The sequence below is a fragment of the Copadichromis virginalis genome, linkage group LG12 (genome assembly GCF_057382275.1).
Source record: "Copadichromis virginalis isolate Kocher_CV1m ecotype Utaka linkage group LG12, C_Virginalis_male_GT1.1, whole genome shotgun sequence".
In the NCBI taxonomy this organism is placed as follows: domain Eukaryota; kingdom Metazoa; phylum Chordata; class Actinopteri; order Cichliformes; family Cichlidae; genus Copadichromis; species Copadichromis virginalis.
The window spans coordinates 36,158,653-36,173,790 of record NC_140629.1 but is presented as its reverse complement, the minus strand read 5'-3'; the positions used below and the strand labels follow the sequence as shown (position 1 = coordinate 36,173,790).

The 15,138-nt window shown below is 37.7% G+C and overlaps 1 protein-coding gene and 1 long non-coding RNA gene across 3 annotated transcripts in view; one reads left to right on the top strand and one right to left on the bottom strand.

Annotated features, from left to right (window-relative positions):
- LOC146697549 (uncharacterized) overlaps window positions 1–5,882 on the top strand; it is a 52,674-nt gene extending 46,792 nt beyond the window's left edge. For both annotated transcript variants that reach the window (XR_014923415.1, XR_014923414.1), the window contains exon 2: window positions 5,839–5,882. This is a non-coding gene — a long non-coding RNA (uncharacterized LOC146697549). The remainder of the gene's footprint in view (window positions 1–5,838) is intronic.
- Window positions 5,883–11,923: 6,041 nt separating this feature from the next.
- The window catches only part of LOC146697547 (spermatid perinuclear RNA-binding protein-like), a 98,840-nt gene continuing 95,625 nt past the window's right edge, over window positions 11,924–15,138 (bottom strand). The window contains exon 18 of the mRNA XM_085476339.1: window positions 11,924–12,409. Coding sequence (XP_085332465.1) covers window positions 12,321–12,409 — 89 coding nt within the window. The 3' untranslated portion in view covers window positions 11,924–12,320. The remainder of the gene's footprint in view (window positions 12,410–15,138) is intronic.

Here is a 15,138-nt window from a genome sequence, read left to right as displayed (position 1 = left end):
TTCTGGCCCATTGCTACGATCCTTATACAACTGTTGCAGGAGCTTGGTTCGCATAGCTGGCAGTATGTCGGACTTCCGGTGGGTGATGGACTCTGCCAGGGCTGCCGTTTGTCACTGATTCTGTTCATAATTTTTATGGACAGAGTTTCTAGGTGAGGCCATGTGGTGGAAGCCTTTCACTTTGGTGGTCTCAGAATCTCATCTCTGCTTTTCGCGGATGATGTGGTTCTGTTGGCTTCATCGGGTGATGGCCTCCAGCTCGCACTGGAACAGTTCCAAGCTGTGTGTGAAGTGGTGGGAATGAGAATCAGCACCTTCAAATCTGAGGCCATGGTCCTCAGCTGAAAAAGGGCGGAGTGCCCACTCTGGGTCAGGGATGAGCTCCTGCACCAAGTGGAGGAGTTAAAGTATCTCAGGGTTTGTTCATGAGTGAGGGGAGATTGACAGACAGATTGGTGCTGCGGTTGCAGGGATGCAGATGATGTTGGCTAGATTAATTTGAGTAATTATTCAGCTTGCTGGTTAAGCTTGTTGGCATTAGTTGATTAGCGTTACCGTTTCATCCAAATGTGGTCATGTTTGGCTTCAAAAACACAGCTTTTTAAGGCGAATTCTTAAGTTGATGATTGAAAATGCACAGAAAATACAGCAGTTATGGTTCTTTGTACACTTTTGTAGATTTATCTGTAAAATTTGTGAATGAATTGCTTTGTTTGTTAAATAAAAATATTATTGAGACATTATTTCAAAACACAGACGTTTCTACACGGTCCAAAATTTTTGAGCAGTGGTTTACAGGCATAAAAACTCTTCTCTGAGCTTCCTCCTGACTCTCCTTGTTTCTCATGTGTTATCGTTCAGCTGCCTGAGGACGATGGTGGTTACGCTGAGGTCAAAATCAATAACAATTCTACACTTTAAATGGATGTTTTCTGTTTATTACACACCTCTTTTTTTACGCTTCGCTATCCTTTAAGTCTTCTGTGTTTTACCAAAGACAGCTGCCTTCACTTCAGACCTGATTTTCTGTAACTTCACATAATAGAAAAAGTAAATGAGCTGATTTTTTTATTTTTTTATTTTTTTTAACCAGGTTGCATAATTTTAGATCATCCTCGTGATAAACATGCAGAACCATTTACTGCTGGCGGTTAAAACACAAGGTACCTTTTTGGAGAAGTGCCAGTGTGTTTGGCCGGAGGAGCTCACTGATTCACTGAAGCTGTAACTAAAATAAGCTGAAAACACCCTGTGATAACGGCGTGTATGCAGCCGAATCTTTGGCTCAGACAATAACATGTTTTGTTCACTTCATAATTAAACATTCACCGAATTCAAGGAGACAAAGCCGGCAGTGTTTCTGCAGCTGCAGCGCAGCTCAGTCAGACTGCCGGAGGTCTGCTGCCATCTTCTGTTTAATGAAGCCATGCGCCATGTAATTTATGGGTTTGGTCAAATTTTATCACTTAATTTTTTCCAACATTTATAACACCTCGTGTCTTACAGGAAATATTCCAGATTTTAAGGGCTAAAACACACATTTAGTTTCTGTTAAAAACGAAATCAGTTTTACTTCCACTCAAAGAATGACAACCTGAAACTAGAACAAGCTTTTTTTTTGTTCACCATGTTTTACTCTATAACCAGAGTATATATAGTCTATATAACTATATATGGTTTCAATAGCAAAATGAAACCAGTTTAATGTCTGCTATTGTGGGGAATACAAACAGGCACTGATAGCCAGATATTGGTTTTATCTGTTTTATCTTGGAGGGCCTGGATCACAGAGGGTCTTGGGATTGATGCTTTCTTGTTGCTTCATTTCCTGTTCAGCTTGTCAGTGTTGCTGTTGGCAAACAACAGCATCCCTCCTTTAGCTGTAGTGCGTGACATCCAGTTGCTGTGACACTTAATTTCAGTGTTGCAAACTCAGATCATCCATGTGTCTTCATGTGGATTAAGATGGATAGATACCTCACTGATACCACAGCAGAGTAATACAAAGTAAAAATAGTAAAGTCTACAATAAACAATAAACAAACAACAGCTGCATAATACAAAATCTTTTACCTGACAGGTGTGTTTACCTGTCACAGAGTGAAGAGTTATTATACAGCTTTATAAAGCAGTGTTTCCCAACCACTGTGCTGCAGCACATGGGTGTGCCATAGAATATTATCTGGTTCCACCTGATTAGTACTCTAAGCGATCGGCGTGAGTAATGGACAACGGTTACATTCTCTTCCACTAGAGGGCAGTACAACTACCTGCTCTAATTAAATGAGTTGCCAACTGCTAGTAAAACAGAAGAAGACCAAGAAGAAGGGATAGACAGGAGGCACTTGTCTTAAAAACCACGATCCTCCTCAGCTATTCTCTCCTTTCTGAATTTCTTCTCTTTCCTCCTGTTAACTGTTTTTTTTTTTGTTTGTTTCTGTTGCATTTCTACTGAACTTTTTTCTTTTTTTACCATCTTCACTTTGTTAGGCTTTCTTCTTGCTGCTTCACATCTTTAGAAGAAAGAAAAAACCTTAGAAAACCTTAAGTCAGATAGACACAAATGAAGAAATACTGACCTCAACCTTCAAAAAGCCTCTCAGGTAAATGTTGTCGGCTCAGTAAGACGACCAGCAGAGGAGGCTGTGGTCTCACAGTAAAACTCGCAGCAGCCTGCACCTTCAAAAAGTCCTGTGAGAAGATTTTTGAAGCTCAGTGTCTGATTTCATTCTGATCTTAAGGAAAAAAGCCAAATAAAATATTATTGTATGACTGTTTTTTTTTTTTAAACTAAGATATATAACTATAGTTATCAATTAATTATGGGACAAAAAATATTTATTAATATGTTTCGTAATAAAAAATCAGGGGTGTTGACAAAGGGACTCTGACTGCTGATGAACCGAATAATAAAAAACAGCACAAACACACACAGACACACTGATGCCATTAACTTGGTGCGTATATATAATGTACAGTTTCTGTCTGCGAAATTATGGTTGAAGTGTGAAAGTTTAACCAACAACAGCAAGAATGTTTCTATTCTTATTAATATTAGAGCAAAATGTTTTACATTGTTCTTCATGCTCTGGGCCGATGTTTGAGGTGTTTGATTGGGTAAGAACATAAATAAGCAGTATACTTCCTTGCATCGTGGTCCTCGGTGCTCATATAAGATGACAAACTGCCATCAGTGAGGGTGGCATGTGCCCACGTTGCGTAATCCAACACCTTCTGGCTCCTCTCTCAAAGCTAAAAATACCAGCAGGATCTGGATCTCCATCTGATACCATCCTCACCGTCTGCATCTGCATGCTTCCACCTCACACTGAAAAAGAAAAAGAAAACCCCACCCATCCCTTACGACTGCTTTAATCTCACGCAGAGGTGTCGTACTGTAGCTCTGATTGCAGGTCGGCTGTAGGGGATCTCAGGGTGGCTGACGTCGAGGCTTTTCTCCGGCTCATGGTGGTTTTAAGAAGCAGCACTCAGACTGCTGACTGCAAATACTGGATGTAAACAGCACATGTCACACTGTGCCAAAAATCTCACGTTCAGGACTGCAAGTCTGTGCCATTCTTTAAAACTCTATCCTCTGCTGCAAACAACAGAACCAGATGGTCGTGAAATACTTTAAAAATTGCACATATATGCCACCATCATTGCTCCAAATGCAGACAATTTTCCCCCTTCAAACTGGAGAATCTTCACCCTCCTGTGCACGGACACAAACTGGTACACGGGGAAGAAGCATGAGCTGCAAAAATGGAGGCAATAACGATTCATTGCATCACACCGTAAGTCATTGTGAAGTTATTCGTTTTGGTCTTCATGGCCTCCCTCTGACTTGTATTTTATTTTAATCTTTTTGCCAAAAAAGTTTGCCACAATAAACAAAGACTGATATTATCAACCCTAGTATTTTTTTATTTTTATTATTTTTTTAAACGTCGTTTTAGTTTTTTTTAGTGTACACAGATAGTTGATGATTTCTCTCTGCATACGTTTGCTGTCTGCGGTGAAATCGCAGTCACAAAGGTCAAGTTTTTTATTTTAATAGTCAAGAATTCAGATTTTCTGGACTTCTGGTTTCAGAAGTGCAAACCTGAAGAGAAACTCTTGACTGTAAACACAGCAGGACTGGTAACACCTGCACACTTACTCCACTTTTCATTCCAGCCTAGATCTTTTTCAGGGTTTTTATCCAGTGAAAATCCAGATTGTTGCTGTGACTTTTTTTCTTTTTCTTTCCCTCAGTATCTTTACAACCATTTCTTAAACTGAGTTTTTCATCAGTTCAAGCTTTCATAACTTTCCACATGATCCCCTGATGAAAAACAGAGAAAAGCCTCAGAAGTATTACAGTTTTTATCAATATGTGTTATGTGCAGTGTTGGTCAAGTTACTTGAAAAAAGTAATCAGTAACTAATTACTGATTACTTCCCCAAAAAAGTAATCCCGTTACTTTACTGATTACTTATTTTCAAAAGTAATTAATTACTTAGTTACTTAGTTACTTTTTAAAAACACGATTTACAACCTGAATAGGTGATAAAGCGATAGATCTTTCAGCCCAATTCTACTTTTTCTGCATAATCCATCATACAAAATGTAATCAAATGGAAAAGTCTCTTTTTTTTTAACTTGTTTTATTCGTTTTAATCTTTTAACTTTATGCATCAAGCAAAGATTTAATTATATGCAACATTCTCTGACTTGAATAAATTAGTTTAACATTTAAACCTATTTTCTACACATTCCCGCACATAAAATAAAATATTTTTTGTGTTTACACTCACTCTTTCAAATAGATGCAAGTAAAACACAGCAGAAAATAAATAAAATCAAAGACTCAGCGGTCCTGTTGCTCTATTTTCACCTGTAAAGCAGGAGTAGGGTAGGCGGAGGGTTACCCTGGTGCAGGTGTGCCGCGGTCAGTGGAAGATTCCGCGAGTTTCTCTGTGAGTTTCCCATTACGTCGTTGCGCACTCGGCGCTTGCTCGGAAGTTTAGGGGTTTTTTTTCGCTGTAAAAAGAAGTTTTCTTCGCACGCACAATGGACACTAATGTTTTTGTCACTTTTTATGGAATCAAACTCAAAGTAAGGTCAGTACTTCCACACTTTAAACGCTGCACGCTCATACTCTCTCCCACAATCGATATGTGATCCATTGTTGATCTGCACACAGCTGTTGTCACTAACGGCGCACTCGCTTACGTCACTATCGTGAGACATTCTCGCAAAAAATCACGGTTTTAGTAACGCAGTAACGCAGCGTTCCTACGGGAAAGTAACGGTAATCTAATTACCGTTTTTGCAATAGTAATCCCTTACTTTACTCGTTACTTGAAAAAAGTAATCAGATACACAGTAACTCGCCCATCTCTGGTTATGTGACGTTTGCAATTTCACTAAAGCAGAACAAAGTGCTGCCTTAGGGGAAATGAAAGTTTATTTAAAAGACACATAAACATTTCAGACATGAATCAGCAGGTGAAAACATCAACACTTTGACTTTGATCAGTGATTGTAATAAAACTGAACGTTACCTCGACAGCAGTAACACTGGTTTTAATTCAGTGGAAAATTAAAATGTGTTAAGTCTGTTTTTAGTCTCCTGGCTGTCATGTAGCATCGAGGTGAGATGGAGGAAACATCGGTGGGATACTGGAGACCGAATAAGCATCCTGCAGAGTTACACTCTTTCTACACATTTCTTCTCATTAAGTGCTGCAGCTTTTTATACAAACAGCTGCTTTAAATGTCTTGTTTTGTGCTGCTATCTGATTCTCTCAGTGTGTAATCAGACATTTCTTTCACTCTTTTTCTTCTCTCAGATGTAATTAGCTCCGCAGCAGCTGAGCGTGACTTGGGGAGCGCTCGCCCTGATGAAAAAGAGGTTAGAAGCAAACAACTGGTACACATTTCTACAACTCCTCCTTTTATCCCTTTCTTCTATTCATGTTGCACTTTTAATCAATTTCTCTGTTTTGCTTTGGTGTCACAAATCAGAAAAACACTTTTCATTTTGCACATTAAAGACAAGAAATAAGAGATTGCAGAACTCCACTCTAAGAGAGATTGCAGACTCAGTTATTAAGGTGTGTTTGCAGATGTGATCAGGTTAGGGTTGGTATAGGGAATTATGAAATGCTGTACATATGACTGAATACTCTGAGTTTGGACTTGTTCTCAAATGGATTACATAGGTGCCTCAGCTCTAAGTGCATAAAAAAGTAAATAATGAAATTTAAAAAAAAAGAAGAAGAAATGAATGAAAACAATGTTTTAAAATTAATTTGAAAATAATTTCCAATTTAAAAAAAAAAAAAAAAAACATTTGAAAACAAAAAGTGCCTCCTTTGCTTAATGAAGGAGAAATGTGACAATATATAAATAAATAGGTAAATGAATGAATTAATCCAAAATGTGAAGAAAAGATACATTTGAATGGAAAAATAAACATAATAATAATTTTAAAAAGTGTAAATAAATGTAAGTTAATTAAAAAATAATTTAGCATTGAAAAATTAAAAATAATGAACTTATTTGCACAATTAATAGTATTTAATTGAATTATTAATATAACATGTTAATATATTACATTTTTTATCTTATATTTATATTTGACACTCTTTTGTGGGGAAACTATATTAATAACTTATTAATACACTTGTTGAATGTGTGTCTGTGTTTGACTGAGAGCAGCAGATAAGTTGATAACACTAATAATCAGCAGCAAAGAGAAACAGGACAAAAGTTCACAATCTTATGTTATTTTGATCGGACAGATCGTCATCTGGTTACTTATCTGGTTGTTTCTTGTCAAATTGCAGCTTGGTTACAGTAACCATTACCCAACTCAAATTATTATTATTTTTAGCAGCCGTAAATAACTATTAATTGAAGATAATTAACTACTAATACACACTTTATTCATAGTGGTTGTGATAAGGTGTTATTAAAAAAATCTTGAGAATTGTAAATACAGATGTTGACATGTAAAAGTTGCAAACGTGAGATAATGAAGCAATTTCTACTCGCATTTTGATCCAGTTAGTAGTGCTGGCCTATCAGGTTTAAAATACACTGAATTTAATAAACTTGTTCACATTTTGTGGTTTTATACTTTTGTTTTTAATGAACTTCCATACAGCGACGGGTGGTAGGTTTGTTACCGTTTAACACTCTAAAGGCGTCGTTCATGATATCACTCTCATGTCCAAAGCCAAAAGTAAATCTTCAAAGTTAAACTTAGACCTTAAAATTAATTCTGAATTAAATGATAAACTGAAAAATGAAATAAAAAAACATAATTTTAATAATTCTTCATCTTTTGGATACATAATGCTGATAAATCATCTGCACAAGAAGGAAAAATGTTGTACATGTTTTACATTCTACCAGAGACATTCAACACAACAATCTGGATATCACAATGAATGCCACTGTATCCACGGTGGCATTCATTGTAATATAATCTGTCAGAACATTGTTTCATCCCTTCTGCAGTTACACTGTAGAGAATTTCCACATCTCATAATCAGATCAAGTTTGCACTCTTGTTTTGTTTTTTATGGTTTGGATGTTCCTGAGTTGAATATTGCTTGAGACAGTTGTGCTTCCAGTCACCAGAAATGTAATATGATCTGCTGCTGCTTCGAGAAATGTTTCATTCTTTTAAATCAAATTGTACTGATGCTGTAACTTACTTTTTAAAAAATGTCTCTCAGTTGTTTTTCCCACCAAATTTGCTAAATTGTCTTGAAGAGTTTTTTTTGCCCCAGAAACTGGTTAATTTAAGCATATTTTAGGTACCTCTTAACGTTAGCTAGTCACTATTCTATTAACATCTGTAGCCCTGTGTGCCTCCATACATAGTTTCTGGTATACAGCTAAAACATGTTAATGAAGTGTCTATACAATAATGAGTATTTATAACCTAGGGATGCAACAAGTAGTCTGTATTTGGATTGGATATTGGTCAGATGTGAGGTCATCTGTTAAATTCATTTCGATCAGCTGTGAGCTGCTACACTTCTTGGAAAGCTGATGTGTGTTGTAAGCACGAGTGATAACATTTCATTTACGCTTTTGTCTTTTGTTGGATATTTATTTGTAACATTTTATTTTACTCACATCTCGAGTCAAGTCTGATGATGCCATAGAAATGATTTCCCAGCCCTTGTTTCATTTAAACACTGGTAGCAGAGTGGTGAAACGTGAACTGGAAAATGTTGGATTGTTGCATCCTTGCTACAATCATGTAGAACTGGAGCAGCTTCAGAGTGCTACTTTGCGCTTGACTGCTGCTCACATTGGTTTTAATGAGGAGCGCGGTGGCTCAGTGATTAGCACAGATGCTGCTGGTTTCAAACATGTGTTGGGTCTTTCTGTGCAGTTTGCATGTTTTACTAGATTAATGCTCCCTGTATCGGCCTAAGAAACGCACTCTTCACTTCCCGGTTAAATAAAAGTAAAAAAAACAAACCAACAAACCTGTAACTGAAGAACAATGGAAACTGTATTTCATCTGTGCTTATCAAAGTAAAGCTAACAACCTACAGCAAATCACTGACATGGATTTATTTGTTTTTTTCCTTCTTCTTCTTTTTCATTGGCTGGCACGCTAAATAAAAAGTATTTAATGCACACTAGCAATGCAGCAAATGTCTGGCACAATTTTGATGGTGATGCCATTGGTAAAATGCTAATTTAAATAAATATGTTTTGCCATGCACTGATTTTTGCGGCACCATGAAATGCATAAAATGTATTTAATACCAAATGAGCCAAAAAAGGCAAATTCTGTTTTGTTGATTGATTTTCTGTAGTATATTCTGTAAACATACTGTGTATATACATATACATATATATTTATATATACATATACTAGGGGTGCAACGATACTCGTATCGATATTGAACCTTTCGATACAGTGCTTTCGGTTCGGTACGCATATGTATCGAACAACACAAAATTTTTAATTTATTTTATCAACTTTCCTTCTGATGATGCTGTCTGTGTTGAGCGCTCAGTGGATCTGCGCTCGACAGTGCAGCCTAGGTGGAGTAGTCGAACGCAGATTTACTAATCACCTGATATGTTTAATATGCTGCTGAGAATATAGCCCAGAAGAAGCGTATAGTATAGCTTATTTTGGAAAGAGCCATTTCTCTGTAATAAACTCTCTTTTCCAAAGATGAGTGATTTCTCAATCAGATAGATTTATTTATTTTTTATTACTTTGTTGTTTCAGCAACATTAATTTTAAAAACTGTACTTTTGAGTTAAAATATATTTTTATAATTTTAATAAATGACAAATTAAAAAGGCATGAACATTTTTTGTATCGAAAAAATATCGAACCGTGACACCAAAGTATCGAACCGAACCGTGAATTTTGTGTATCGTTGCACCCCTAATATATATATATATGTATACTGTGATAAATATTATAATTATATTAGAATTTTGAATTGGCACTGTTAACAAGCTTGTGGACCTTTTCTTTCAGGAAAGTCTACAAACGTTTGAAACCAGTGGTTCCCAAAATTTTCACCTAAGACTGAGACGTGTTTAGAGTGCGTTTGGGGTGCAGTGCTTTCTTCATTTAGGTCGTTTTTGTTTGAATTGCAGTTTGGAAGGCAGATATAGAAAAGCTTAAAAATCTTATTAAAAATGACTTGAAATGCTTTTATTCACATGGCATGCTCATGTTTTACCTCCAATACTCTAATGCTCTTTGGCATACAAACTCCACAAGCAAGCAGGATTTAATGAGGCTTTAATCTGTGCCTCCTCGTCTCCCCTGTCCTCCTCGCTGTGACCCTGAATCAATCTCAGTACTCCAAGCTGAGGGATGTCTCACTTCCTAAAATGCATCAAGAGGACAGAGGAGAGAGGACAGGCCGAGGCACAGGAAGAAGCTGTGATTAAGGATGCACAGACATATCCTTGGAGATGTTTTTAGCTTCACTATAAAAGAAGCATGGCACATAGCTGGACTATGAAGAACATGGAGAGAGGAGAACTCATCTTTTTATTCATATGTTGTGTCAGTTATGTAAGAGGATCAAACATTCAGCCTTTGTGTGTGAGATTTTTGAAAAAAAAGGTATGATATCCTGTCACATTGCATCATATTATGAATTTAATTCACAACATGATGCAATGCCCTAAATATAAAACATGTCACGAGCACAGTTACATCTGAGGTCATAAATTCGGCAGTAGATGGGCTGTAGTTGTTGTCGTTTCCATTCATCGCCTCCCCCGCTTGAATCGCTGGTGGGAGGGACGTGGGGAGAGGAGTCGATGATGTTCAATCTGGGAAAATTAGAAAGAGGGATGGAAACCGTCGCTTTTCTCTAGTCATGTGCAACCAACAGGAATCTTCTAGCAATAGGAATCAACAAAAAGCACTCACATCTACAGAAAGCCCTCATTTAGGCCGAGGTGTTTGCTGGTCTGTAATTTATAAATCGAAGCTTGTGTTTGTGTACATCTTCTTTATTTGTTGCTTCTTTGTATGTAAAGAACGAAGTGGTCCGTTCCAAAACCTGAAATTCGGATGGGTTCTGGATGTCCAGGTTGATGACCCGTAGATTGTCCTTTTTGATCCAAAGATGTCTTTTTATGTGGACATCCTTTTGTACGCCTCATCCTATTGGTGGAATATCCTTCACACCAGGTTGTGTGTATATGTTAGTCCCCATAGGGAAATTGCTCCTCTGCATTTAACCCATTCACCCAGTGCAGCGCCCGGGCAGCTATGTGCTTTGCAATGGAACTTTGCTATTGTTTTAATAAACAAAGACTCTTATTAGTGGAAGTAGCAAAGAGGTACTATTTCCTGATGAAGGCTTGTTGTCGAAACTCAAAGAATTTTCATTGAACATGACCACGCCATGAGAATAACAGGCATCTTTGATTTTTAAGCTGAGACTTTATTTTAGCGCTGTCAGCGTTAATCTTGTTAAGATGACGTCAACGCCATAACCACATTAACGCAGTTATGGCGCTAACGTCTCCGTTAGCGAGTTAGTGCGTATCGCTCCGTGCTTGGGGCTGCACGGTGCTAACGCGTTAACGCATTGACGCCGTGAAGCCCCACGCACGGTGGAGACGGAGATTTGCCGCGTTAATGCGGTTAAGGCGTTAACGCCATTTTAACGAGATTAACGCTGAAAGCACTACTTTATTTACTTGGGGTTATATTTGAATGAATGCAGATGGTACGTATATAGATAGATGTAGATGGTATACAAAAGGGAGTTCTTCCCACTGTTTCCAAGTGTTTCTCATAGTCGATTATCTGTTTGTTGCCGTTTTATCTCTAATATTATACAAAGTATAAGCCACTGTTGTTGTGAATAGACACTGTGTGAATTAAATTTAATCTAGTTTAAGGATTTAATAATGTTGATTTAGAATAAACTTCTTTAAACTGCCTATTTAAAAACTTGCCATGTGACCACTTATGGGTCCTTATCCCGTATATTGGGAACCACTGATTAAACCATACCAGCAGAGATGGAAAACATGAAGACAATCAGATTGGAAAATTACTACTTAATCTACTATATCGTTAGCTTCATAGCATAATTGCCTAAGTCATTTGACTAAGTCAATGACTTAGGCACTTATGCTATGAAGCTAACGATATGCAATAATGTTAAATTTGGGATTATATAGAATCAACATAGCAATACAGCGTTATAGACAATTTGTAAAATGTAAGTTTCAATATTTATAGATATCATATCTGAGAGTGCTTTAAATACAAACCTACTTCAGTCACTAGTGTATTTACATTCAGATAGATTATAAATGCTGGGTTTTACATATTCAAATCTATTAACATGTTTATATATTTATATATATATTTAAAACACACACATCCATATGTAAATGTCATATTTACATACAGTAGGTCACACTGTTGTGAATGTGCTGATGGCCTGTTTGAGTTCAGCAGCTGGACTGGAAATAGCGCTTCGAGTCGAGCTGCTTTGGGACACGCTGAGATTCCCGAAGGCAGCAGGGGTATTGCTTCGTGTTTTATTATTTTCTGACAGAAAAAAGTGAGTCTCGACTGTAGCCTCCTGTTCCCCAAAAACCAGACCTGGACCTGTTAGAGCATTGCCCGGGGCGTTTCCTTCTCCTATATTGCTTTCAATATTGCTGCTGTTGAAGGAGAAGCCCGGGAGAGCTGTGCCGCTGTAGTCCAGGGGCGCTGACAGTGTTTAATAAGGGTGAGGGATTCAACGGGAGGTTGGAGTTTGTTGCTGTGTCTTTCCTCTGTGGACTGGAAGGGTCAGAAAAGATCCTGAGGGCCCAGGTGGATGATTATAGGTGTGGCTATGGTCTGCGGCTGGTAATAGGCACTGTCGATGTACAGGCCGCCTGCGGAGAGGAGACAGGCAGGGTTAACATGATTAGGAATCATTATCAGCTAATGGAAGGCTTTTTTTCTGAGAGTAGATAAACCCACTAAGAATAAGTCCATACCAAAAGCTGCTGTTCTGAAGCGGATCTCAGCCTATATCCAATCTGAAAATTACTGCCATCTTGTGGCCACAGTTGGTTACTGTCTCTGAAAGCTAGCTTGCCTACCAGCCACTGAATCTGTCGTGTCAAGGGTTATGGTCCACCCTCTGTCAACAAAAGCTGGAGCTTGTTAATCATAGAGATTTGAACTTTTTCAAAAGTTAAAATCATTTGCTAGTCGAGCTGTTCCTGCCCTTAGGCGGTATAAAAGATGAACACAGCTACTAGGATGTCACCCAATGGTTAATGAGGTCTCTATGACGCCTCGAGCAGAGTGTTTTTACCATTTTCATCTTAGTGTAGCTAGTTAGCCAATGAGCATACCTAGGATAATCCTCCTTCACAACTGTAGTAATGCACTTTCTCACAAAACAAGAGAGTTGCCTCGTTTTTTTGCAGCCAGAGCAGTCGCCCCCTGCTGGCCATTGAAAAGAATACAGGCACTTCCAGGCTGGCTTCATTTTTTTAGACGTTGAAGTTACCCCCATGTTTTATAAACATATGTTACAGTCTGATTCTGCAGATTTGTGTGGAGACGCAGGTAGCTGTAGCATGATGGTCATGAAGAGGGGACCATCAAAACAGGAAGTTTATCCAGCAGTATTTTTAAACAGGAAGTCGTAAGAGGTCGTCTTGGTTGACCAGAGTTTAACGAGTTTCCAAACAGGAAGTCGCAAGAGAGACGCTTTCAGCACAGAAAACAGAGGCAGCACAAAATTCGGAAATGTTGTGTTTTAGTCGACTTTAATTTGTATCATTGATGTGTTAACAGTCGAACTGCTCATTAACACAGAGGATAAATTGGGGAGCTGCACTGAGGCATAGTATAAGAGAAACGAAGCTTATTTAGACCTGTGAATAATGCAGGGCTTTACTTTATGCTAGTAAAGTCAAAGTATGAATAAAAGTCTTAATATGTTGTAGGTGGCGATAAGGTTTTCTTCCCGATTCAGTGTAAGCAGTGAACCTAACTGCACTTTTCTCTATACTGTAGTTGATCGAGGATACGGGCTTGGAGATCAACTGTATGAGTGAGGAAATGAATGTGAGACAGTTGCTTCAGCCTGAGCAGGTTCACGGTGGAGCCCTCGGGGAGTTTGTTGTAGAAACTTACCCAGAATGTGAGCTCTCCTTCAGGAGCAGAAAACCCAGAGTTTCCTTCATCACAAGTTTATCAAACTAAACTCACTTACTGGAACAAGCCCCAGGGGATCAAAACTCATCGAGTGCAACAGTTTTGGTTTTTAAATGGTGTTAATGCAGTTCATTAAAACTCCACCTTTAAGATATTTTCTTCTCTCTGCAGTCAGTTTAACAAAAACAAACAAACAAACCAAACATCCAGTGTCATCAATTTAACCTGTAACATGAGCAGAGCAGGATACGGATCCCTAACATTCAGGGTGCTGCTGTTTTTAGAGGAAGCTTTATTGGCTCTCAGGATTGTTAAAGGCCAGAAGAATTAAGTAGATTCAATGCATGCATGATGGATGCAAGCCCTTTAAACAGGGAAACAGAGAAACCTACAGATAAATAGAGAAACCTATTAAAGCCTTGTACTTGGTGACCACGATGTAAAGTCAGGCAGAAAGAGCATTAGAGATTACTGCAGACATGGCTTTACTAGCATTGTTTAGAAATCTAATTTAATTGTTTTTAAGACCTGTGCACATTAATACCTGTTATCCTGCTCTAAAGCTATCGCTATATTAACAGTTAATTAACTAACAACTGTTCTGTATGTACTGCAAGGACTAAAACCTTCACGCCTCTGACACAAAGCCTTAAATAATGAATTTTAGAAGCTTCAAATTAATAATTATCTTGAGATTCTTCAATTAGCCAATGACAAATTTGTTAATGTCAAAGATAATAAAGCTTCTTTTCTGAAGGCACCGGGTGGACTTTATCTTCAAATTATGAGAAGGTTTTGAGTTGATAAATACTGCAGAAAGACAGATTTCATATTTTTAAAAAAAAAATCTGTTTGTACATCAAACAATTCAGAGATTTTATTTTAAAAAGTGCTTGGCCTTGAAAGTTTAAAATATGATGCTAACAAAAGCCAGAGCTATGAAAATTGGATGTAACAATTATAATAAACTTGAGGTCATGTTTAAGGGTTTCTTAGAGGACACGTGAGATGGAATAGGTGAGTATGTTTTGCATTTCTATTACCCAAGTCAGGACAAAGTTTCTTCAGGTTATATTTGCCTGACTGTGGATGTTCAATACTTTACAATTATTTCTTTTTTTCTTTTTTTTTTTTTTTTTAAGTTAACATGTTCTTTATTTCTTTTTTTTTTTTTTCTTTTTTTTTTTTGGCCTGTCCCGTTTGGCTCTTTTGCCATCAGAATTGTTGTCTAAAGGCAAAGAAAGATGCCCAACGGATTTACTTTACCAAACTGACCATCCCAGCCTTGCCGTAATGGTCCATTTGATTCACCTTTTATTGTTTACAATTATTTCATACCCACGTTTTGACATATACGATCCCAGTAGCAGTTGGGGTCGACCCTGCCACTAGTTGCTAGAAACTGGGTGGTTGTTGACTGCCGCTAGGTGAGAATGATCACAAAGACGTT